Below are 27,932 nucleotides of genomic sequence, written 5' to 3'. Positions count from 1 at the left end.
GGGTTCTGATCAGAACTCACGACTGGCCAAGGCAGTTTGATCACATAATCAATCTAGGGAGAAGCTGTTACTTCTGATCAACCATATTAGGCCTAACATTGTCGTCCATGAACACAAAATGACATTTTTTAAAAACAATTTTACTATCTAGGCCTATAATGACTACAGTTTTTATATGTTTTTATTTAGACTATATTTTCGTTCCCTGGCCCCTATACTGCCCCAAAGTTCAGGTAATTGTGTTTGTGGTATTTAATTTTCAAAATTATCAAGCGGTAAATTTCATGTTCAACTTTAGTTCATCTCTGAACCTAGGTCTCATTACACTCGCCCTGTTGTCCGTTGTCCTATATTTAGATTCAGAGGTTTCTGCCAAGCCGTTTAGCAGAAGGGGACATATTTTTAACAGCATGTTGATGATGTACGTGCCGCACACACTGACTCTAGCGAGGTAAGCAAGGTCTTATTTTCTCATTAAAATGTTACTTTACATTGTGCAGACAGGGACTGACACGCGACCGTTTAGCAGTAAAAAGTTGCCCAGTAAAATTTACTGGGTTTCGACAAGGGTTCAATAGGGCGGTTCTTGAACATACGGGCGAGTGTATATGAGACCTATACGTTCAAAGCTGAACTTATAGACCCGTCAATCATTGTGGTTTTTTTTAAATACTTTTACCCTACAGGCCCAAAGTGCAGGATACAGCATTTGCGACGGTACTATTTTCAAAATTATCAGGGTGTTGCCCCCCCCCCCCACAGACTCCCCTACCCCACCCCCATTACGCTTTTCATGCCCAGGTCGGGAATCGGGCTAGTGCGTATATGCCTATAGGCGACTCTTTTCTAGTTTTTTTCCCTTTGCTTTGTTTTCGATCTTGCTCATGGTTTTAGCCACGTTCTCGTAGAAACGACTTCATTTTTCCGTTAAATTTCATTCACTCTATTTGATGGTGGTTCACTGTATACCCCACTGAGCTGTGCCCTGGCGGAGCCGTACATCCGCTTATTAGGATGTCTTGATAACCACGACTACATATATAAAGTGAAAGTAGAAATGGTCGATACCGGATCATTTTTTAATATATCAAGACAAAACCCACCCAAAGGTAATATATTTGCACATATAGCCGGCATAGACAGGTTTGGATTTCAATAGTCCGAGAATTCCGGTTTGTGAATAATACTTAGTGTAGCTAGGCTAATTTAATTATTAATTAAAGTCTAAATCTAAAGATTGTCATCTCAGACATGTGTAAACAAACTCATCGATTTTAATATTTTTGTTGTATAAAGTTAAGATCTAGGATTGAGGGCACCAACTTATGGTGGGCGGGCGTTGAGCGGTTTGCTGTTGTCTCTAGGCGTAAATGGAATAATATATTTATGATAGTTGCACCTTCCAAACCTCAATGTATATAGTTTAATAGTTTGTAAAATGAAATGAAATGAAATGGGGTTTAACGTCCTACTGTTTAGCTCCGAACTGGGCTAATGAAGACAGGCATACGCCATACATTGTGCTATGAGGGAAATTTTGCCCGGACAGTGGCAAAGGGGCTACTCTTATATCGAATTCCAACTGTCAAGGGATCTTACGTGCACGCCAATGTGTACACAGGTCACAGGACCTCGTTTTTTTTTATCTCATCCGAATGACTAGACATTTGTTCTTGTCAGGCCCTCCGTCCCGCATCACTGACAAGAGTGAACCACGCCGGAAAATCTGGGTGAACTTTCTCGGCCAATGCCGGGATCAAACAGCCGACCTCCAGGCTAGCGAGCCAGCGTCTTACCCACTGTTAGCTTCTGTGACCCCCTCCTATATAGTTTGTCAGTGAAAATAATATCCTTTGTCATACAGTTAAAGAGAATTTTTTTTTTTTATGTCATGCACCTTTTCTCTCTCAATCTTTATATACCCCTTTTTTTTGAAATAAATGCTTGTAGCCAAAATTATTTTTTTTTAGAATAATAGGCTAGCCATTTGCAGTTCAATGATTTTTTTTTCAAAATTTAGCCATGAACAGTCACACCACATTTACATAGTTCGATTTAGATTAGTTACAATTATCATCATTTTGCCCTCCATTCAATGTAGATAAGAGGAAATCAACATACATTTTCTTTTTATCTTTACAGGATCTCATTATCTTCAAGGTTGCGACATAGACTTTGTTATTAAATAAACTAAATGATATCTTTAATATGGTATAATCACAATGTGCATTATCACCAATACACAAACACACGGCAGTTTGGTCTAGGCCTATATTACAGTCAGACATAGGCCTATACTATACACACATCTTCCAGCATAATGGAGAAAAAAATTGTCAATCCAAGTGTTGTAAAGGATATGGAGATTATTTATATACCAGTTAAGAAACAAAAACAACAAAATTTCCACTGCATCGAAGTTTTTTTGCTACTCATGGTTTTTGTGACTTGTTTGTCGATATTAAATCCGAATTTTATTGATAAAATATTTAGTTATTGTTCAATGAAAACTAAAAACAAAGTTGATCTATCAGCAGCAGACACCTGCACCATTGATAGATCCAGTAGATTTGATTGTTATCCAGAGAAGAGTCTTCCAACTCAATCAGAATGTGATTCAAGAAAATGTTGTTATGATGCACAAGATACTGGTGGAGATCCAGTCTGTTTTTATCCAACAAATTATGAAGGATATCTTGTAACTAGTAAGATAGAAACATCAACAGGTATTAATATTATGTTAAATAGAACAACCCAGTCTTTCCAACCTAAAGACGTAAATCAGTTAATAATGGAAATAACGTATGAAACACCAACTAGACTCAGAATTAGGGTAAGTTTTAAGACCCTTTGTTAGGTCACACATTTTTATATGCCCACATTGAAATGTGGTTGTATATTGTTGTTGCCCCCGTCCGTCCGTCCGTCCGTCCATCCGTCCGGCGGTCAAAATTAATATTCGATTGACTTTAAATTATACACAGTGTTTAAGGTCATGAGAAGTTTTTAAGGTCATGTTTCATTGCCTGGCAACCTATCTTTATACTCCCATTATTGAAATTTGGTCATATATTGTCGTCACCCCAGTCCGTCATTCCTGCCTCCACAGTTCCTTGTGGATGCTCCAGGGTAAATTTTCAGGTGCTTTGTTAGGTGAGACATTATGTGGTTGTATATTGTTGTCACCCCAGTCCGTCATTCCTTCCTCCACAGTTCCTTGTGGATGCTCTGGGTAAGTTTTAAGGCGCTTTGTTAGGTGAGACATTATGTGGTTGTATATTGTTGTCACCCCAGTCCGTCATTCCTTCCTCCACAGTTCCATGTAGATGCTCTAGAAGATAACATAAGTACCTGATTGACTTTGAATATACATTGTTTAAGGTCATGAGATGGAGCAGTCAGTCAGAATTATGGACCTTGATCATTTTGAAAAGTCTTGTGAACACTCTTTAAGATCGAAGTTATTATCTGATTGACTTGACATGTATACACTGTTTCAGGTAATGAGACCAAGAAGCCTATAGATTGTCAATTACCGACAAAAGACAAAATATGCAACAACACTTGTGGACTGCATGGATGACTTAGCTGCTGTGGGTGTATGTTTCGATGTCTGGCAACCGATATTTCCCAATACCATCTTAAGCGACCTAGTCATAAGGGTTTGGAGTTGAACTGCGATTCTTTTCACATTAGATTGAAAAATCGACCGTGGTGAAACAGAATTGCTGAAGAATAAAACTTGTAGCTTATCAAGAGGAATCTCGAATGGCTATTACTACATGTCCAATATAATGCTTAAGCATTTTTATATTGTTGTCGCCCCCGTCCGTCCGTCCGGCGTCCACAATTGCTCGTGGGCGCTCTAGAGCCAAAAGTTAATATCCGATTGACTTTAAATTTATACACAGTGTTTGAGGCCATGAGATGAAGAAGCATATTGATTTTCAACGATTTCAGATAGGTTTTCTGATAATTACGTAATGAGTTGTTACTCTTCATCAGATTTTAATGTATTATAAATGTTTCATTACCGAAAAAAGTAAAAATATGTGACAACTCTTGTTGACTGCCCGGACGATATAGCTGCTGTGGGCGTATGTTTCGTTGCCTGGCAATCTATCTTGAAATAATATGGAAAGAATTTCTAAGTTTATTATAAATGATATACATTTACATATCATTTGAATGCCTGTTCTATATCTTTAAACTAAAAAAACTATTAGAAAATTTATTTTCCCCTGATCAGAAATTTATCAATATTTTCAAAAACATAACAATTTGCTGCCGGCTTTAGAGCAATCACAAATGGAAAAAAATCTTCAGTGGTGCGTTTTTTTACAATTTTTTTTTATGGTGTTTTATGTTTCAGGTAACGAACAGTGATCCTAATGTTAAGAGGTGGGAAGTGCCCTTAAATATAAATAGTGATAAAACTGGACCAGGACAAAGACCACTTTATAAAGTTAATGTATCAGATGTTGGTTCTCTGTTTTCGTTTACTGTTAATAGAACAGCTACAGATTCTTCAAATACTGTTAACTTGTAAGTTGATTTATCACATACAAATACTGTTAACTTGTAAGTTGGTTTATCACTTGTACAGTGATTGATCTGACATACCAGATTTATCAAATGATGCAAATTCAGGTATTTAATAACAGTTATGAGATAATACTACAAATATTGGAATGCTTGTTTTGTTTACAGATTAAAAACTGGTGGAGCGTTTATTTTTGCTGATCAGTTTCTACAGTTGTCCTATTTTCTACCATCAAATTATATTTATGGTTTAGGAGAACATCGAGATACATTATTACACAGTATGAACTGGACCAGATTTACTATGTGGAATAGAGATCATTATCCAAGTGTAAGAAATTTAAAAATTATTTTTGTGAAAACTTTAATAATGCAATTAATCTAGTCAATAAGATTAAAGGGGCATATGGAAGATTAGATAAAGAGCTGGCAGTTCTCACTATAATAGTTAAAAAAAACTAGATAATGTAAAGTGAATTTGCTAAAAATTTCAGTCAAATTGCTCCAATCTGAACAGAGATATTAGTGTATGATAAAAACATGATCTCAATTATCCATTTTTGGATTAAATCATCAATGAGCATTGAGCAGCAAATTGGATTTAAATCCAGTGAAAATCTGACACATAAGATGACATCGAGAGTTGATTAAGGTCTTATCATGTTAATTAATGTCTAATTAATAATTTAGATAACATTTCAGGCCCAAAGAAAGATCTGCAATAGGCAGATTTATCTCTTGCATAATGGATGTTTAATTATAATTATTAATTAATATTTATTTTACCTTTACATTTATTTCATATACATGTATCCTTATTTGGAACACAGTTCATTCATTTATTTATTTATTGTAAATTATTTATTTTTTCTGCAGGAAAATACCAATATATATGGTGACCATCCATTTTATTTGTCAATTGAAAATGGTGGAAACTGTCATGGTGTTTTCTTACTGAACAGTAATGCTATGGGTAAGGTGATCCCCCATGGAAAAAAATAGTTTTACCCATATTCATGTTATTGTGGCTATTAATTTAACACTATGCTGCTAAAACTTTTTGTGATTCTTTATGATTCTATTATTTCACAAAAAAAGCTATCCTTATACTATTTATCTTTCAACACTGGATAAAAGAAATGAAAAAAAATAGTGCATCAAGGGAGATAACTCTTTACAAATTATTTGGGCTCTCCTAGCAATTATTTGCCCATTGACTTCAATGTTAATTAATGGCTGTAACATCACTGACTGTAGCGTTTTGCTCAACATTCCGTTGGTTCCAATCTTTTTAGGCACATAGGGGATCGAATTTGGCAATCTTCTTATCATAATTTTATAGGGGGTTGACCATTTAGATTTTTTGCTATGGGGATTTGAAGTTGACTGGGGTCAAAATCTCACTTCTGACACAATGATTGCTGCAGAAAGACACTTTACACCCCCTATCCATCCGCTGTAATATCAGTTTTACCCAAAACTGCTATGGAATTGCAAATTTGATCCCTTTTCTCCAATTCTAGACCAAACAGTCAACCAAAAAATGCAGGAAGAGGGGAGAAAAAAATTAAGGGAAACATTTCTGTTTATAACTCGCACTACATTCATGAAATAGGGGGAAATAATTACTAGTCTTAGTCCACTTTGTTTTTCAGAAGTTCTATTACAACCAGCACCTGCTATAACATGGAGAACTATTGGTGGTGTCATAGATTTATACATGTTCCTTGGTCCAAGTCCTAATGATGTCATAGAGCAATATACAGAGGTCATAGGTCGTACTTTCATGCCACCATATTGGAGTCTAGGATTCCATGTATGTAGGTGGGGCTATTTAACAGCCAATGGAACACTTAAAGTTGTTGATAGAATCAGAGATTATGGAATTCCGCAGGTAAATAAATATTGTTATGATTGAAGTAACTCAATGGATCCCTTCTTTCAAATATACCACCGCTATATCCAAGATTTTTCTTTCAGTGGGTATTAAAGTAGACCAAATAAAGGGCAACATCTTGATACAAGAATTCAAGTTGCCGTCTGTTTTTACAATCAGGTTTAATGTCAGTTGCTACCTAGGGTGATATCGCAGATAATTTCAAGTTTACACATTTATTGGGTTTAAAAAGATTTTTAACTAAACAGAAGTGATGAAAAGCTAAGTATGTGTGGCATCTTGAACCCTGATTAGACCCCAGGTCTAACTTCAGCATCATAATAAAGCCCTACTGTCTGAACCACCCCGACAACAGCTTCATTGGTTTCGTCCAACACATGACAAAATCCATGTTCTCTTACGCTCAGTCGAAAATGGAAGTAAATAAATCAATGTTTTCAAGAGAGAACTTTCTTTATTCATTGGAATATTTAATTGTACAGTAGATTTGATTTAACGGGAGGTGATTTCAAACACACAGATAACTTTATAATAACCAAAGTTAAGTAGTTTGTTCATAATTGAAAAAATCTGTTAAAACTTACGATGGTTCAGACAGTAGTTATTGTCTATGTTTATTTTATTATGTCTATAGGATACTCAGTGGAATGATATAGAATACTCTGAAGGAATGAGAGATTATACGACTGGTTTTTCTACATTTGGGAATCAAACAAGTTTAGTAGAAGAACTACACAGCAGAGGAATGCATTATATGATGATTGTGGTAATTATACTTAATGTTTCCAACTGGAATATTTGACTAGCTGTAGTTCCATTTCCTTTATAAAAGCACCTTCATAATAAATTAACCTTCGCTGTTATTAGATATATGTTAATTCTGCCCTGTTCTTATTAGATATGAGTTAATTATGTCCTGTTGATATTAGATATTAGTTAATTCAGCCCTGTTCTTATTAGATATGAATTATTTCTGTCCTGTTGATATTAAATATGAGTTAATTATGTCTTGTTGATATTAGATATGAGTTCATTCTGTCCTGTTGATATTAGATATGGGTTAATTCTGTCCTGTGGTCTTATTAGATATGGGTTAATTCTGTCCTGTTGATATTAGATATGAGTTAATTATGTCTTGTTGATATTAGATGTCAGTTCATTCTGTCCTGTTGATATTAGATATGGGTTAATTCTGTCCTGTTGATATTAGATATGAGTTAATTCTGTCATGTTCTTATTAGATATTAGCAGATGTGCCATTAAACAATATTTCATTCAATCATTATTAGATATGAGTTAATTCTGTCCTATTCTTATTAGATATGAGTTAATTTTGTTCTTTTCATGAGATATCAGTAATTCTGTCCTGTTCAAATGGAATACGCAACAACATTCTGTTAAAATATACTGATTATATATAATGACAGTTACATTAAAATCGCTGATCATTATTTCTGGGATTTTGAATCCCTTACAAACTTACAATATTGTAAACGTTGAATCTTTAAAACAAATATCAGTCAAAAATGGTTCAATTTCATTCAGCATTTGCTAAGATATGGTGAATTGAATACTTGAAAACATTGAGCATCCAATGCAGATGATATATCATCATCGGGAATCCCCAGTGGTCTCATTCTGTTCCACTCCACTAACCCCTGGGTTTATCCATGGGGAACACACATATTCAAATTATCTGCCCTTGATGACTGTGCTATTTTTATCGACCAATCAAAAGAATTGTTAAATACAAAGGAAATTGGTGAGGGGGGGGGGGGGGGAAGAGGGGTAACCCTCATTTTGTTGCAACAAACAAGCTACCATATTGTTATGAAAAATACTGTTTTTTGATTGTTTCGTAGAGTCAAGCTACGATCAAGGGCAGATAATTTGAATACTTGAATACCCCATGGATGAACCCTGGGTATAGTAGAGTAGAACGGAATGAGACCACTAGGGATACCGAGGATGATGATATATAGGATATGGTCAAAACCAGTCAGTGCTAACTTTAACTTTCGTTTAAATCTTCTGATAGACCTCTTTTTAATCTGATTTAATCCAAGCAAGGAGATTATCTGCCATTGATAATTTGATTGAGTTTTCTTAATCAAATGTTAAATAATCAGTTTTGACTGCATTATATCATGGTCTTGAAAAATTGATATTGTTTGAAGAATGCAGATGATGATCAGCAGTCCTGTCAGTAGATACCTCATCTTTTGCACAATGCGACATATAGTGCATGTTTAAATTAAAAAAACACCTCACAATTTATATGGAAAACAGTCACTGGTTTATACACATATAGCACGATGTTTCGACAGGTATTCTCTTGTTTTCAAGTACAAATGAGAATCCTTTTCATAACGACGTGCTATATGTGTATAAACCAGTGATTGTGTTCCATATAACTTGTGTTTTTTAATGTGTTCAGTCGCTAATGCCGCTCAAGGATTACATGTTTAAATTGTATTGGTTCGTTAATATATTTTTTGGTTTAGTATATTTTTATTATTTCATGTCCTTTTTGGAAAATTTTTGTTATTTATATTGCCAAGTACAATATAACTGTACTGTTATTATTCAGTGACTGTTTTATGCAACTTAGTAACTTATGAGGCAAATAAATGACCATTTTAATTCAAACAAATACCTTTTCTGATGTGCAAAACAGCTATTCCAGAGCAGGAGGGATACAAATTTTATTTAGAGTAATATTAGATAGTATATTTCAATAAGGTACTTTTTGGACCGGGAACTGGTTGCTATCCTCTACTCATCATGTTCTTGTTCTTGGGGTGAGATGAAAATTGGCATGCTTCTTCTTTGAACAATTCTGCATCAATTTGGTGAATTAGATTTTTGAATTTCATCCAATAACGTGGTCAGTTGCTGGTCCATAGTACGATCGTTGTAGTATATAGTATATATGTATTATTGAAGTCAAATATGATATTTATTACAGGATCCAGGTATAAGTAATACAGCTGGACCAGGTAAATATTACTCCTATGATCTTGGTGTCAAGTTGGATGTATTTATCAAGAATGTTTCCAGCTTGCCACTTGTAGGAGTTGTAAGTTGAATTAAATATTAAATGAATCTTTTCATATTGCACAGTCTGTTTCTAATTTGTTGGCAAAATAAACTGAAAAGTAGTCACAGTATTTTATATTCATGTTTAATTTGGCACAAATATAGTCCAGACCGAGCAGTCTTAACAGCATTATAGGTCCCCAATCAAATCAGTGCAATGGGGCCCCTACCTACACAGCCATTAACAGGAATAAAACTGTAAATGGTTGATAAAATTAAACTTATATTTATTGTATTGGTACTTCATACAAAATCAGTGTTCAAAAATCATTATTGACAGCAAGTCGCAAAATACACACATTAGCATGAGACCTCGATCAACTGGCCAACGTGCCCGTGTGTTAAGATGGCCCTGAGTCTGAAGTCAGCAATAACAGGAAAGAAATGAAATGGAGTTTAATGTCCTGCATTTCTGCACGTAAAAGATCCTTTGGCAGTTGGAAAAGTAGGCTGTAGCGCCGCTGTCACTGTTCAGGCAAAATTTCTCTCATAGCACACTGCATGGCATATGCCCGTCTTCATTATCCCAGTCGGAGCAAGGATGTTAAACCCAATTTCATTTCATGTGATTTAACATCCAATTTTTCAACTAAAGCTAGCAGATAAGGTATCACGTATGAGGTCTCTATATAGTACAAAGTCTATACATTAGGGTAAATACTAAATACTCATTTCAGGTTTGGCCAGGACCTGTAGTTTTTACTGATTTTACACATCCTAAAAGTCAAGAATACTGGACAGCCATAGCTGCCGATTTTCATAAATCTGTTCCGTTTGATGGCATGTGGATTGTAAGTTATTTCTATACAAATACTGGTTGTTGCTTTTACTTAACTTTGTATTGCCTACTTGTCAACCCATAGTCTTGGTCACCTGAACATCTTTTTAAACCAATACGCATCAATCATCTATATATCTTTTTGAAATTGGTATAGTTTGTCTGAGTTGTTTCCCTTTGTTACAAAATATTGTCAGGGACTTCAGTTATGATCAGATCTTATACATTGTAATTCCCCTTTGTTACAAAATATTGTCAGGGACTTCAGTTATGATCAGATCTTATACATTGTAAATCCCCTTTGTTACAAAATATTGTCAGCACAGAGACTTCAATTATGATCTGGTCCCAAGTTCACAAAGCATTCTCAGACTTAAGTTGAGATTTTACTCAACTTTCAATCACTTTATAAGAAATATCTATGATCCAGAAACCCAAACCTTTGCACATTATAGTTTCTTATTAAGGTATTTTTGTACATTAAAACAACAAACGTTTTATAAAGGGCTATATTTAGTATATTTTAGTTACAACAAAAGTTTTATAGAGGGCTATATTTTAGTTACAACAAAAGTTTTATAGAGGGCTATATTTTAATTACAACAAAAGTTTTATAAAGGATTATATTTTAGTTACAATAAGGCGAGCAATTTTGAGTAAATTCTTGACTTAAGTCTGAGAATGCTTTGTGAACTCTGGGTCAGATCGTTTTGAAGTCTTTAGAGTCATTATAGGTCACAGCTTTTTTAACATCTTAGCATCTGGTGCTCATATGATTGTTTCTTTGTAACCTGTTTCTTGGTTTTGTTTTCTTTTTTAATTGAAGGATATGAATGAAATTTCAAATTTTGTGAATGGTTCAATGACAGGCTGTCCATATGATTCACCTTTAGAGAAACCTCCATATATACCAAGTAATGTTTTCTTTTTATATACATGTACTGTGTAGGCCAACAATCAAAATATTTATTCCTTTTAGTTCAAAGCTGTGTATAAATGGCATTTAATATCTCTTTGAATTCCAGAAATAAGTAAATCAGTGACAAGTAATGTGTCGTTTATATGGCAAGTAATGTAGCTTTTATATGGCAAACAATGTCTTTTATATGGCAAGTAATGTGTCTTGGGAAACAATGTCTTTTATATGGCAAGTAATGTGTCTTTCATATGGCAAACAATGTCTTTTATATGGCAAGTAATGTGTCTTTTATATGTATTGCTAGTAATATTATATTACTATCTCCTGAACCAAAGACATAGGATAAGCATTAACTCTTTAGTGTGCTATGAGGGAAATTTTGCCCAGACAGTGGCTCCACAGCCTACTCTTATATCGAATTCCAACTGTCAAGGGATCTTTTACGTGCACGCCAAAGTGTCAGGACCTCGGTTTTTAATTCCATCTGAGCGACTATACTTTGTCCCTTGCCAGACCCTCTGTCCTTCACCACTGACAAGGGGGAACCACGACAAAAAATCCAGATGAACTTTCTCGGCCAACACAGGGATCAAACATGGAACCTCCAGGTTAGCAAGCCAACTTCTTACTCACTGTGTCACCATGACTCCCAACGTGGTCAGTAGCACGTTGGGGGGGTTGGATGGCCGATTGGTTAGCACGCACGCGCTGTATCATACGATCTGTCATTGAGTCAACTGGCGGGGTTTTGATTCCCCGTTTGTCCGTGACAAGGAGTATGGTCGCCTGTCCAACCTTGTGGGTTTTCTCCAGGTCCTCCGGTTTCCTCCCATTGCTAAAGACCCCTACGCGCAAGCGAATGATTGAAATAAAATTGAACCATGTGTTAGTCCCAAAATGACCTAGTTTGTGTCAAGTGGACGTTAAACCCCATTTCTCTCTCTCAGTAGCATGTTAAACCCCATTTCATTTCATTTCCCATCTTGGTATAGAAAAGATCACTTTTCTCTGTTATTTTCATGGAACTGAGTAGACAATATTTATATGTACCAGGTTATAAAGATGCATTCTGTAAGATGTTATATAAACTATTATTTAGACATTTATTCACATGACAAGCCTATTATCAACTCTCGAGATCATATGATGGCGGAGATTTAAACGAATTAAGACACATTCAATATTTAATGATTTAGTTTAAAAATGGTGAATCGAGAATCGATTAACAAGTACCGTTGCTAAGTTTATAAACAACCTATGCCACATCTTGTCAAAATTTAAAACAGTGATAACTTCGATTAGAATAAAGTAATTTGAATGAAATTTTCAATATATTCATTTTACATTATCTATTTTTGAACTATATTAGCAAGAACGACCAAGTCTAAATCTTATAAAATGCAACTTTAATGTTGTTATGAATGATTTTGTATAATTACAGATGTAGCTGGTAGGTATTTAAGTTATAATACAATTTGTGTATCAGCTCAACAGTATATATCAACACAGTATAATCTACATACGTTATATGGTCTAATGGAAACAAAAGCTTCTAAACAGTAAGATTAACATACATCTTTATAAAAAAGACTTCATGGAAACATGGACCCTGTCCTCATTAGCCTGGATGGCGCAGAAAAGTTGGATGATAAACCACTTTTTAATTTATTTCTGAAAAATTGAAAATATAATTCACTAGCATTTGACCCGGGCTACTTAGCTTAGCCCATAAAAAACCCAACATATTCTAGTTCTCACTTAAAACTTGTTTTTATTTGAAAAAGTAAAACGTAAAAACAGACTTATTAATGTTTTACTCCGATTGCAAGAAGTAAACTGTATATATTTTTTTAATGAATCCAGAAATGTGGTGATCGGCTCATTATCAAGTACCCAACCCAGATAAATGATGCTGACAATCATAAATGACACTGGATAACCATACATTCCTATGTAAACAACATGATGAGATAAAATTTATTTTATTAAAATTTGATGTTATATAATTAATGAGAAGTCAGTAGTGGTCCTTTGACAAAATAAAAGCGTTTGTTTGTAAGTTCTTAAACATGATTTCCTGAGTATAAGACCATAACAAACTTCTGGCTAGTTAGGGTTAGATTTACTGACAAATATTACCAACTTAAATAAAAAGATGTATATACCTTTTTTTTTCAGAGCTTTAGAATCAATTCGTGGAAAACGGTCCTTTGTAATCTCAAGGTCATCATTTCCAGGTCAAGGTCATTATGGCGGTCACTGGACAGGGGATAATGGAGCGGGTTATTATGATATGTATAAATCTATATCTGGTTGGTATCATATCTTATAAAATTATCAGATTTATTTAAAGATACATTATGTAAGAACTAAATCTGCCTGCTGTAGGTTTTTATTAGGGTTCACGCGTTGTGGGGTTATTCATTAGATCATAATAAACATCCATACCGGAAACTTGAAGATCTCTACTGAAATTCTTAAAGTCTTGTTGCACCTTTTTAGGGCTATCAGAATCACAGAATGAAAGATGAATCTCTAAGTCGTATATCAACCCAAAAATGGTCCAATTGCGTTCTCTCTCTCTCTCTCTCTCTTTCTCTCTCTCTCTCTCTCTCTCTCTCATATCAAATATTTGAATTATTTTCTTGTAGAGATACTGAGTATGAATATGTTTGGTATAACAATGGTTGGAGCTGATATCTGTGGTTTCCGTGGGAACACTAATGAACAACTGTGTCAGCGATGGCATCAACTTGGTGCTTTTTACACTTTCTCCAGGAATCATAATGACAGACATAATAGAGTAAGTGTTTAGTAACACTCTGTAGACTTAGAAGAATATAATATAGCTGCATTTACACTTGGCTGGCATGCTAAATGTTGAACTCTTCACAGAAAAGTTCATTTCAGTCACGGGGGAAAAGGGGTCAAACTTAATGCTAACGCATGGACAGAAAACCATTCTGAGACAGGATAGCGTTTACACTATGAAAATTTAACCATACCATATTGAGAACGGTGCCAAGACCACCTCACTTCAGTGGTCCAGATTGTCACGGTTCTCAGAAATGTTTTTTTCACCCATTCCTGGCATGCTTAAAATTTATAATGTAATCAGTAAATTATTAATTTCCTAGGCTTCTAAATCTTTGTGAATTTTTTAACGTGCTTGATTTTGGTTGGGATTATGTCTTTTTAAACATAATGATTATTTTACAGCCCCAGGATCCGGGTGCATTTGGTCCTGCCTTGGCAGAATCCACCAGAAAAGTATATTTAATACGATATTCACTTCTACCCTATCTTTATACGTTAATATATAACAGTTACATGATGGGTGATACAGTTTTAAGACCTTTATTCTTTGAGTAAGTATATGTACAGTACATTATCTCTGCATAATTGGGCGTGGGGAGGTGCTGAATGATTAACGCCTGCGACTTGCATTATAAGATCTGACATTGGCATGGTTTTGATTCCCCGATTCAAGTGGACATATTTTCTTTTATTTAATTATTTTTGTTCTGTCATTCTGATCGAATATTTGATATACAGATATCCTACAGTTGTTGACACATACAGTATTGATAGACAGTTTCTTTGGGGACCAGCTTTACTGATTTCACCTGCTTTAGACCAGGTACGTATTCCAGAACCTGGATTAGAAAATATATTCGATAAGTAACAGTATAATTCATTTTTAAGCCTTGTATTGGCCTACTCAATTTATGAATAAGTATTTATGTATTTTTACTCATAAATAACATTATTTATTGTACATTTAATTCTTTGCTCATCGTTTTAAAGTTATATTTTAATATAAATTTGATGTCAGATTTATGTTAGAATAACATCATATTCTGACATGAACTTAATGTAAATATAACATTATAGCGTAAACTTTAAGGAAAATTTATGTTAAATTTACATCAAAATATGATGTTAAATTAAGGTTAAAGAAATGAACAAAATGATGAAAAACCGACCAACCATTTTAACGTAAAGTTTACATAAAATTAGCGTCATGATGTTATATGGGAATTGGGATATACCTGGATATTGTAGGATCAATATACAGTAGAAGCTTATATACCTGTTGGTTATTGGTATGATTTTTATACTGGAGAAAGAATTATAGGTACAGGTGATAAAATCAATCTAACTACACCATTAGATAAAATAAACCTACATATACGTGGTGGCTATATTTTACCAACCCAACAACCAGCTCTAACTACAACAGACAGGTAGAAATATAACTTTAATTTATTTTTTTTATTTATTAAATTTATTTTTTGAATTATTGGCAAAAAAGGGCTGGAAATTGTTATTTAGGCAATTAAAACAGAAGTTATAGGTTATATTATTCTTTAACATGTATGCAGGGCTGGTTGGAGAAAATGTGGGGCCTGATTTGGGAAGCCTGGATTTGGTGAACTGCAGGGCCCCTTTCTAGTGTGGGGCCCAATAGTGGGAAATTGGTCAAATGTGCCAAAAACCGGCCTTGCATGTATGTTTGTTGGATGCAACCCAAATTTCTTTGAAAACATTACACAGATACATAAATGGACATTCTTGTTTTTCGGGAGGAATACTTTTGGTTTTGTATCCTCGGAACTCTATATATTTTCTTTATGCTTACTTTTTGTACGTTTATTAATGTTATAAATTGATGTTAATCTTAAAGATGCATTATGTAAAAATCCGATAAAGAGCTGACCTTTCTCGCTATAATAGTTTTAAAGATAGATAAAGAAAAAGAATACGGATATATTGAAAATTACTTTATTTTGAGCGATGTTATGAATGTTTGAAATTTTGACAAGAATAGCATACCGGTGATCTTTATTGTCATTGGTACTATAAGAAGTCTCAATTTTCTATTCCATTTTCCATTTAGCGCTGCTGGCCTAATCCACTTAATATCCAAATCATCCGATGGTCTAAAGAGTGAATAAATATCTAAATAATAATGTGTAAATACTGTTTATAAAGCATTTGGACCCAGACAGTAAGAGCTGCAATAGTCAGATTTATCTCTAGACATAATGCATATTTAAGGATTGTGCATTATACATAATGCATATTTAAACATACATTATGCAAGAACTAAATCTGCCAATTGCAGGTCTTTCTTTAGGCCTGAAATGTTATCTAAATTATTAATTAGACATTAATTAACTTATCCAGACCATAATCAACTCTAGATGGCATCGCTAGCCTGCGATCTTAAGTGGATTGTGAGCCGATTTACTGCATAACTTTCCTTCTCGATTAAGGGGGGTTGGATGGCTGAATGGTTAGCCATGGTTTCGAATCCCCGGTTGTACGTGACAAGGAGTAGGGTCGCCTGTCCAACCTCGTGGGTTTTCTCCGGGTCCTCCGGCTTCCTCCCACTGCTAAAGACCCCTACGCGCAAGCGAGTTATTGAAATAGAATTAAACCATATGTTAGTCCCGAAATTACCTAGTTTGTGTCAAGTGGACGTTAAACCCCATTTCTCTCTCTCTCTTTCCTTCTCGATTAAACGATTAAATGGATACGAGACTATGCTGTTTATCGTACTGACTTTAGTAATGATGACCGAGGCTAGGCAGAAATTTCATTCGCTTAGTTCTCGGTTCATAGTGGATCAATTTGAATGAAATTTTCAGCAAATTGCCTTTACGTTGTCTAGTTTTTAACTATTATAGTGAGAACTGCCAACTCGTTATCGAATCTCCCATAATGTATCTTTAAGTATTGTGGAATTTGGGCAAATATATTTTTCTTTTATTCTTGCCTTTTGTACCTTTAATAATACTATTAATGTATTGATTCCTCTCTTCTCTGGTCCAGTCGTAAGAATAAATTTGGTTTGCTTGTTGCTCTGAATTCTACAAATCTAGCAGAAGGTGATTTATTCTGGGATGATGGTGATACCCTAGGTAGACATAATTTTTGTAATAAGAAAATATTAAATTATATTGTCCTTTCAATTTATGAAATAAAATTAAATGGTGGTTGACTTATAATTTTTTATATCATCTGGGGTAATGAAGACAGATTTAAATTATGTGTGTACACAATATGTATATAATACTAGCAGGATACACGACTTCGCTCAGGACCAAATTCGCCGAGGGCCGAATTTCACAGTGGTCCAAATTTTCCCGGTGGCCCTAATTCGAAGGCGTTAAACATTCATATGGTGTCATGCTGGTTAATTTGATACCACATATATGGGGGTGGAGTGTAGCCATTGGATTTTATTTATAATTTATATAGATAATTGATGATGCTATTCTATATTTTATTTTAGGTACATATTACCAGAAACTATTCAACAGTTTCATATTTTCAGCTGATAAGGTATAGTTATTTATAAGATTTTGTAATCTATTATGCTTTCTATATATTTATTATAGAAGGGTGTATACATCAATCCAGTATTTACTGGATATACGGTTTTATATTATGTAATCTATTTGTTTTATGTATATTTATTATAGAATGGTGTATACATCAATCCTTTATTTAAAGGATATGAAGATGAACCAATGTTATTAGGAAATGTGACAGTATTTGGTTTACAGCAACAACCTACTAGAGTAACTCTTAATGGAGTTTCAACAAATTACAATTATAATGCAGAATATAAGGTAAAGGAAAACAGTCTTAATAATTTTTCTAAGATGGAGTAATATAAACTTTGGAACAGGAGTGTCAAACATGCGGCCCGTGGAACAAATTTCAACAAACTGGCGTGTCAATAATTTTTAGAAACTAGCAGTAGAAATCATTTGTTATTGTTTTCAGGATTCATTAAAACTCTTGACTTCTGTACTGTATGTCATAGATAATATATCTAAGTTGTATGTAATACAAGAGAACCTTGTGTTTAATATTATATCTTGGCAATTTGTAAACCAGTATAAAAAAATTACCTGTGTCAAGGACGTTTTGTTTTTAGAATTCAGTAAAGTTCAAGGACGTTTGGCTTTATCTTGATATTTTTGTATATCACCGGCCCACTTAATGTAAGATTTTAGTTCATGTGGCTCCTGAATGGAAATGAATTTGACACCCCTGCTTTACAAAGTGCCACCAAATTAATTTTTTTCAGAATTATTGCCTTTGTCCTTGAAATTTTTTAAAGTAGCCATGAGTCAATGCAAGCCAAAAGCCCCTGTGCTTTAGATTCCTTTAAAAAAATGCCCTGGCTGTTGGGCTTAATCTAATTAGTGTAAGTCATAAGGTCATAACGGCTGTGCTTCAAGGCATTAAAAGAGATTTTGAGTGCATATACCAACCAGTCTGATTGCAACTGGCTCAGGCTATATACAGGTCACAGTTTTATGTATGGAATACAATTACCAGAGGCGGATTCAATGGGACGTGAGGAGCGTGCCCCCCCCCCCCTAATTTTCGACAGTGCCCCTTTTTTACTGCTGAAAGTGTCTTTTCTCAGACTCAAATATGTCCGTTCCCAACCGGTTGTAGGGATCCCAAATGACTCAAACCATCGACTCAAACACACCAATCTGGGAAATAGCTCTTGGAATGGCTAAAGATGCAAGGAAATGACGGATAATTTTCTTGGGCCCCCCCCCCCCTCCCACAGCGGCGTGCCCCGTCTCCGCGGTCAATGCCTTCATTTTGCAGCGCCCCCCCTTTTTAAAATTCCTAGATCCACCCCTGATTACTGCTTATTACTGAGCGCCGTTTTGACTAGGCTTCTTTAGTCATTATTATTGCTTGATAATGACTACAGAAACCTAGCCTAAACGGTGCTCAGTAATAAGCAGTACATGTAATTGTATTGCAAAGAATTGTGACCTGTATATTCCAGTTCAATTACTACATCACTGAAACAATTTTGCTTCTATAGGCTACTCAAAATAATCAGTTTCCTGTTAACCCATATTGCCTCAGTGAGTTACGTGCAGGATCCCTAACCGTGTACTTATGATGTGCACTTGGGGGTTTGGCTTGCATCATAAGGTCTGTCATTGAGTCAAGTGGTGTGCTTTCGATTTCCCGCTTGTACGTGAGTAGGGTCGCCCGTCAAACCTTGTGGATTTTCTCTGGGTTTTCCGGTTTCCTCCCACCCAACCCCCATAAATAAGACATCTCTTAATTTGAATATTTTGTGTGTTTTCAGGTTCTTTATATGGTCAATATATCGACAACAATGATGAATCCAATACAAATAAAGTGGTTGTTTAGTTGATAAAGACAGTGCTTTATGTTTTATGTTCTATTAAAACTGTTGACTACATTATCATTATCATTACATTATCATTACATTATCCTCATCGATTCTGTATAAACTGGGAATGTCCCTATTTTTATATTGTCGTCACCCCTATCCACGTATTACTACATTTCCCCAAACCATTCTGTATGATTAAAATGTAGCTTTATTTAACGTGGGCTTCCACCAATAACATGTTATATATATATATATAGTGAATATAGTGAGATTATTTACAATCTCGAAATTATCGATGCTCTAAATTTATATGATTATTACTTGAAACCATTTCATCTCTTAAAAGCCCAAATTTAATTATTTCTATTGGTTTCATACATTTTTGTAGTGCCGTCAATAACAATTTCCTTGTTTTAATCGGAAGCCAATTAAAGTTGGTTTACTGTCGGCTTAATCTCATTAAAATAACACAGGGATATGGCTACATCGACTGTCTTTGTTATGACATTATAAAACAAATTCTAAATTAGATCTTAAATTAAATTAAAATAAATTACAAAACAAATTATTATGTAGTTTATTGTTTTATTTAATCAGGGGATTAAGGAATTAGTCAGGCGTTAATGAATACACACCCGGCTGTATATAGATAATTAAGGAATAAACATTCTGAATATGCATTCGGTCACTGGCATCGGAGGGGATTAAGAGTGTTTTTGATAATTGGGAGGTCTCTTTTTGCGACTTTGAGTGAAGATAGCTGAATTAATCAGATTGGTGTTAACTTGCCGTAAAGTGGATATAGTAACCATTGGCTATATGTACCGAAACATTTTCTCGCTCATCTTATGTGCCCTTTTAAGAAGCAATTTGTTTGGTAAATTATACATAGAAATATTGTTCAGAGTTGCCAATAAATTACCTAAAGTGTTATAAAACTTTAGAAGGTATAATCAAGATATTATATCTTTACTTATATAAAAACCTAAAGAGTATATTTGTACCTACCGAGCTTCAAAAGGCTAAACCGATGACATAAACCAGAATAAATGGTGTGAAATTATAGCTACACCGCTGACATCGACCGGATGAGTTTGTGTGAACATAAGAAATGGAAATGAATATTTATCATGTACAAATTGCCTATAGTAGTCGACCCTGCCCCCTGTATTTTGACAGAGTTGTTTATAACAAGGTCCACATAGTTAATGAGCAGTCCATCCAGTCCGTAACACCTTGCGCCCTGTGTAAGTAGAGAATCAACCTATTTAATTTTCCCATCACTCAACAAACCATACTGATGGTAAAAGGCTTTTCTCTCCCAATCATTCTTCTTTATAAGCAACTGAACTAAACCTGATTTCCAAAATGTTAACCTGGCAGTCCTGGTGTTGGCCAAGAAAAGTCGTCTGGGTTTTCAGGTGTGGTTTACACTTGTGACAGAGAGATGGGTTTAAGGTCCACACGACACAAACTGGGTCATTTCAGGACTATTTTATTTTAATAATTCGCATACGCGTAGGGATCTTTAGCGGGGAATTGAAATCGCACGACTGGACTCAATGACAAACCACTAGAACCCCCCCCCCCAACCCTCCACCCTTGTAAGTGGTGCTGGAGGGAAGGCATGGCAAGGAATAGTGTCTAGTTGTTAAGATGAGATGAAATCCTGGCATGCACGTCAAAGAACCCTTGATATTTGGAACTCGAAAATAAGAGTAGGCTGTATGGAGCAATTTGGTACTGTCATAAACCCACCAAATCTGAAAACAATCTTAGAAAAACTGTGGCTTCTATCACATTTACAAAGTTTTGGGCTAAGGGGGCATAACTCTGGAACTAAATGTCACGAAACGCTGATTATTGATATGGTTTGTTATAAAAACGTACATATTTCACATTTTACGTGAAAGGTAAGGGACATAATTTGACAATGAAAGTTTAAAAGGTCCAATGCACACCAAAATTGAACTTATTCAAGATCTTTTAATTTATACTTCATTTATTTGAAACTCGGATAACAATTGTGACCTGTATATTCTCTACAAACAAATGTGAAAAGACACATGGACAGACAGGGGCGACAACATAATACATCCACATAAAATGTGGGCGTATAAAAACCATAAACATACTACATAAGAGATTTTAATATAACTTTATTAGTTATTGTGGGCAAGATAATCACAGTTATTTGAAATTGACAAATTTTAATTGACAGGGACAAAGTGTCAAAAATGAATCACATTTAAATTGGAAATGAAATAAAACTGTCATAAGGAACACTTATAAACAATTACAACATTTGTCATTAAAACTTTTAACATTCATTCTTTGTAGTCATTCTGGAGCCTTATTCATGAATCCTAAGTTAATATATTTTAAGAATGTGACATTTTTATTGGTTGAGAGCTAAAATGCAAGTACAAATATTTGCTCTAAGCCAATGAAAAGCCTTTATTCTTAAAATATTTTAGTTTAAGTTTTCATGATTAAAGCAAGATATAGGCTATATACATGTATTTGTCAAGACTAAACATCTATTTATAGTAACTCCTTAATCCCTTATAACATCTATACATAATAAATCCATGATAACCGTGTGAAATCTGATATACTTTATAATATATTTAAATATAAATTCAAATTTGTAGTGGTTTCATGCCAGTGTATGTATTTTTTCATTGGAAGCTAGCCATTTTTCTCCATTCTGGCTGATATCAATACAAGATGCACTTGTTTCTGTAGAATATACATTTAAATTATTCCACTGTTATTGTAGTGGTGTCGAGCCAGTGTATGTAGTTTTTATTCAACTAGCCATATCTGTAGGACCTGCTCACCAGGTCCAAGTTTATTATTAGAACAGCTAGAGTAGAAATAGGCTCCGTAAACTGGCCATCCACTCCCCAACCCCCAGTGATCAGGAACCAAAGGGTTAAAGGATATAGACTATTTTTTAAGGTTTTTGTGTTGATTTGATAAGATGTAGATTTTAGTGTTGTTTTGATAAGATGTAGGGGGAATACTCGATTGTCAGTTCAGAACGTCTGGAAATGACAGAATTTCAATCAAGTGATGCAGAATTCAGTACTGTAACAGTTCTGTCAGTCATGACAACTGAGGTGGTGTGAGTAGAATCATGACATAATTAAAAACAACTAATATGTTTTAGCTGTCATGGTTGGTTGAGATATTTTCTTACATCGGCGCCTGGTAGTTGTAGCCTGAAATCCCCCTAGTTTACTCCATTTTCAATATTTTGGGTATTGAAAGAATTCAATTCGAAACGTAGTATCCCCTAACAGTACATCAAAAATTTACACTGGTAAAAATTAAAACTAAAAGCATTATGTTGAGTAATTTCTGCTAAGAATAAGGTTTACCTATTAATCAAAATATCACATAAATTTTAAATCTTGTTTACAGCTTCAAGGCACAAGGGAGATAATTTATAATTTGTATCTTGGATACAAGTCTCTGAATAAATTGTTTCAATGACTGGATGGATATACACAGGTAACAATTCTATGAAATACAATTAATGTTTATTACTAAGCAAGATTTTCACTATTCTTTTGTTTTTAAAACAATATTTTTTATTCAGGATATCTAGATCTGAATAGTGTTGGCCTCTCAAGCAAGAAGCCTAGTAGAAACATCCTCAGTACAATAATTGTGTTGCATAGGTTTGCAACCTGTGTAAATGTATGAATGTTGGTTTTCTCCATCAGATTTCGACATTGTCACTTTGACCATTATTTGATTTCATGGTGAGAAATTATATGAATAAATCTTAACATTTAAATATAAAATATGCAAATCACCACTTACTTAAGAGGAAGTACAGTAATTAGAATTGGTATACTTGTTAGTAAGATAAAGATTTAGAAATAGGTATACAGTATATAAGGTCATGAAATAGTTGGGTAATAAACCATACTCTTACTAAACAATATTAGGAATGATAATATACATATATATATTCCACACAATAACAGAAAAAATATAACATATACCGGTATGTGATATGAAAGTTATGAACACATTAATTATAATAATCGTAATATACAAATAAATCAATGTTATTATTAATTAAAATTTATTATAACTAATTAATTAAAATCCTTCAAACATCACAGATAAATAAGTTATTTGCACTGCAACTTAAAGGAGCAGACCCTCCATGAATTAGGGTAATATGAATGTATATAAAGTGATTTGTATACAATTTTTTAAAATAATATCTAATCAATTATGTTAGGTAAAATGCTTTTAAATTGAACAGCGGTCGTTTACATCTGCTTAGTCCATTCTACATGTTTTGTTTTTTTTACGATTATTTGTCTTTTGTGGATAAGCCATTACTAATTACTTCCACATTGTCCTGTGTGATATATTTTTCTTTGTTCATTACAAATGGCACCCGAAACCATAGAGTACATGATTTGTGTACTGATTATAAAATGTTAGTTGTGTCTTAATATTTCATATTTTTTGACTGAAAGATATAACAACATCAATATTGATTGAAATTGACCAATATTGAATTTTAATTTCTGTTTTTAATTTCGAATTTGTTGGAAAATACTGAGTTTAGCTCCTTTAAGGTCTGTTGAACACAATAAAGATTATACCGAACCTCAATACAGGCAGTCTTGGACACCCAGAACCTCCTAGTCTTCAACATACAGAGGGTTTGTCTGAATGATAGAGACTGTATACAATACTAGCTTGTTCTACGACTATAACAGTTTGAGTAAAGATAGATTTGTATAAAAATTAAACCTAAAAAATTCAATCAATGGATCTTTTAAAGACGCGTTATGTTAGATTTAGATATACAGCTGACATGTTCTCTCTATGAAGAATGCCGTAGTCTCAATTTTCATTGCTACCAATAAACAAAGTCATCCATTTTTAAATTAAATTATTAAATGGGGATCATGTTTCAATCTGTTGGTCTAGAGAGTTAATTATGGGCTTGTTATGTGAACAAACGTCTAATTATTAATTTATATATAACATTTGAGGCCAAAAGAAAGATCTGCAATAGTCAGAATTAGCTCTTACATAATGCATCTTTAAAGCTTGTGTACAAAACTACAGTAAGATCCATTTGCTTGTTCAAATAATGTATCAATAAATTCAAATAATTTATCTGGTTCTGATAGGTTATCTGTATAATAAGCAATAAAAGTAGACAGATCAAAGCCAAATAGTTTTTAATGTGAATATATATTGCCTTATTAAATGAGTATTTTATGTGTGTAATATATCGTGTAATATATCATAACCGAGATAAAACGTTTTTCAGGGTGAGATTCTGTGATTTCACTAAAGTGACATAATTCAATTCTCTGGAATGAGTGATCATTTAATCTTATACCTCAAATGAAAAGTAAATAATGATTAAAACTAAATATATATACATAATATAAAAAACCGGAAAAGAGAAAACATATTTACATTTCAAAAACACAAAAAGGATTAAAATAAGAAATACATTTATTAGGGCCACACTAAATTGATTTTCTATTTTTCGAAGTCTTGATAAAAAATAGCGACCTGAATTCCATGAAAGATGTTTTGTTTAAAACTTAAAAACGTAAAAATTTGGAACTAAAAGGTTTTTAACAGCACGACCAAGTACTTTTGGTTTTCCAAGGAATAGAAAATATTTTACAGGTGTTTCTGATGAACATAAAATATTTTACAGGTGTTTCCGAGGAACATAAAATATTTTACAGGTGTTTCCGAGGAACAGAAAATATTTTACATGTGTTTTCAAGGAATAGAAAATGAAATTTGTATGACCTTATTATAGAAACATAAATGTGCCATGATACTTGTCAAGGTGTTACCACACTTTGTGATGAACAAAATATTGACTTGATTAAATATTTATTGCTTTCATTAAGGATAATTGAACTTATTGCACCCTCAAAATTAATTTTAAGAATTGAATGGGAAAAATTGAATACATTGTAAGTTATAAAAGCCTTTGATTGTCAATATCAGAAATAAGAGATGTTAGTGGTATATCTCCAGACAACTAAAGCTAAAACTTTATTCAAATTTATGAAATTTTGAGGTTTGTTTTAAAAACACATAAACCATATGGCAGAAACATACTTTTTGAAATTTATGTAATTTTGAGGCATTTTTAAACAACAAAACAGAAATCTTTATAAATTTATGTAATTTTGAGGGTTTTTTTAAAAAAAAAAAACAACAACCCCCCCCCCCCCCCTCCAATGCTATGGTAGAAACAGGATAAATAGAGAGACAGATTATTATCATTTGGCAGTGACATTTGTATATTCACTTGTATCTCATCTGCATGTCTTTAAAGGACAATATTGTTTTTATTCATTCTATACTTTCTATTTTCTCGTTTTCTCCTATTCAATTATATTTTTTTGTCAGATATCCTCTCATAGTCTCACCTAACAACTTTTGGTCTTCGCTTGTTACTTCAGTCAGTTATATAGAAGGATAACTTGTGTTTTCCTTTTGCTTACGTCACTTTCGTTTCTTGAAATCTTTGTTACACATCTATAATAGCATGATCTCTGTGATAAAATAATATTTCGAACCTGTTTAACCAGTTCTATCACATACGTGATAATGGCCGACACCAATATTGTCCTTTAAGATACATGTGTACAATATACAATATATAAATATAAGATCAGAAAGGATTAAGAGATTTGAATATGTAAATAAGTATATGCAGGTTATATTACGTAAGTGTACATGATGAACAGATCAGGTTAACTAAGGTAAAAACTGAATATTCATGAACTAATTATAGACATGCTTTTAAAACAAATCGAAAAAATAGAATTCTAATATACTATAGATCTACATGTACATAATAACAAATAATTATTAAAATAACAAAAGAGACATCTTAAATATAACATGAAGAACAATATATATTAATATGGGGACACCTCAATGTGCCCTCATCTATTGATTAGGGCTGGGGAGGGTAACCTGTGAAAAATGTGGCATATTATTACGACTTCTTTCCGGCATGCAGAACTAAGGGTTCATCAAGAATGAGAGAGAGAGAGAGAGAAATGGGGTTTAACGTCCACTCGACACAAACTAGGTCATTTCGGGACTAACATATGGTTTAATTTTATTTCAATAATTCACTTGCGCGTAGGGGTCTTTAGCAGTGGGAGGAAACCGGATCATCAAGAATGAAAAGATAAATAAATCTCTAACTTTATTTATATGAAATGAAATGGAGTTTAACATCCTACTTTTCTGCTTCAACTGGCATAATGAAGACAGGCATACAGTGTGCTAACAAATTCCAACTGTCAAGGGATCTTTTACATCATGCACGCAAATGTGTACACACCGGACACTGTGCTTGTCAGACCCTCTGTCACTGATTTGGCAACTGCAAGGTGTCTATAGATGGAAGGGTGGAAGGGTAGAAAATTTTGCATTCATTTATTCACATATACAAAATCACTCTTACATTATTCTGATTCTACTGTGCCATTGTTATTTTTGTTTATTTATAAAGGTTCTTGCTGCCATCTATAGTCTGTTCTACAAAAACACTTTAAAACAGAGCCCAGTTGGAGCAGAACAGTAGGACGTTAAACCCTATTTCACTTCATTTCATTTATAAAAACAGTTCAGACAGCAGCAAAATTGTTCATATGGTAGATTATATTAACACATTGATTAAAATCCCTTGTAAGCATTGTGTCCCATTTCAACAGGTGGGCACAATGAGGTAAAAACTAATATATATCGCAAAATATATACACAAAATACTATCAATTATTTAAACATGTAAATATTTAACACATGTTACATCATACAAATATGCTTTAAAATAAAAATAATGATGATTAACTAAAGAAGAATGAACATCAATAATGTTCTGCCATTTTATCAACTTTAAATAATTTTAGTTAACATGAGGATTTTTACTAACCGGAAACCAAACCAAATCTACCTTAAAACTAAAAGATTCCGGCTTAATGGGATGACAAAAACTTGAAGAAGTACAAATTTGTTAATGGCTACTTATTTGGCCATATTTACCACCAGATTTCATCTGTGTTTAAGTTTCAACCAAATGGGGTAGTTTCAATTTGTGTAGGACTGCCCATAAATTTGAAGAATGTAGAGATCTCAGAGATTTTTACCACTATCCCTGACCCTTGGCCCAGTTAGCTCATGTTAGCACCTGTTTAACACCTTAGACAAAATTTCTACCAAATTGAAGGACCTATTATACTGAACAAAAAATTTGAAATTTCTACTGTTTTGTTTATCCGTTTAATGATTGCAATATGTGAATGCTGAATTTAATTCCATTTTTTTAATGCTTTTTTTTTAAATTCTAAGGAAGAGACAATATAGACCAAAGAACCAAAAAAACATAGAAGAAACAGCACATAAATACAGACAGAGAGAGAAAGAGAGAGAAGGGGTTTAACATCCACTCAACACAAACTAGGTCATT

At 33.7% G+C, this 27,932-nt stretch overlaps 1 protein-coding gene across 4 annotated transcripts; it reads left to right on the top strand.

Annotated features, from left to right (window-relative positions):
• The first annotated feature begins 435 nt into the window (after positions 1-435).
• LOC126811758 (lysosomal alpha-glucosidase) lies at positions 436-19,994 on the top strand. 4 transcript variants are annotated; one of them, XM_056099071.1, is made up of 20 exons: positions 436-451; positions 2,143-2,833; positions 4,373-4,545; positions 4,711-4,873; positions 5,419-5,515; positions 6,198-6,436; positions 7,074-7,205; positions 9,408-9,518; positions 10,216-10,329; positions 11,143-11,230; positions 12,677-12,794; positions 13,414-13,547; positions 13,887-14,038; positions 14,455-14,603; positions 14,791-14,875; positions 15,301-15,482; positions 17,074-17,162; positions 17,537-17,586; positions 17,727-17,876; positions 19,379-19,994. In XM_056099071.1, exons 2-20 carry the CDS (start codon positions 2,321-2,323, stop codon positions 19,445-19,447), a joined length of 2,808 nt encoding a protein of 935 aa, XP_055955046.1. In that variant the 5' UTR covers positions 436-451; positions 2,143-2,320; the 3' UTR covers positions 19,448-19,994. The 4 variants fall into 4 exon arrangements, with proteins under 4 accessions (XP_055955046.1, XP_050393604.1, XP_050393603.1 ...); XM_050537647.1 differs by lacking the exon at positions 436-451 and adding an exon at positions 1,019-1,143; XM_050537646.1 differs by lacking the exon at positions 436-451 and adding an exon at positions 1,023-1,172.
• The last annotated feature ends 7,938 nt before the right edge of the window (positions 19,995-27,932 follow it).

Source organism: Patella vulgata, chromosome 2 (genome assembly GCF_932274485.2).
Source record: "Patella vulgata chromosome 2, xgPatVulg1.2, whole genome shotgun sequence".
In the NCBI taxonomy this organism is placed as follows: Eukaryota; Metazoa; Mollusca; class Gastropoda; family Patellidae; genus Patella; species Patella vulgata.
The sequence above is the reverse complement of the archived record's forward strand: the minus strand, read 5'-3'. Positions and strand labels throughout refer to the sequence as shown.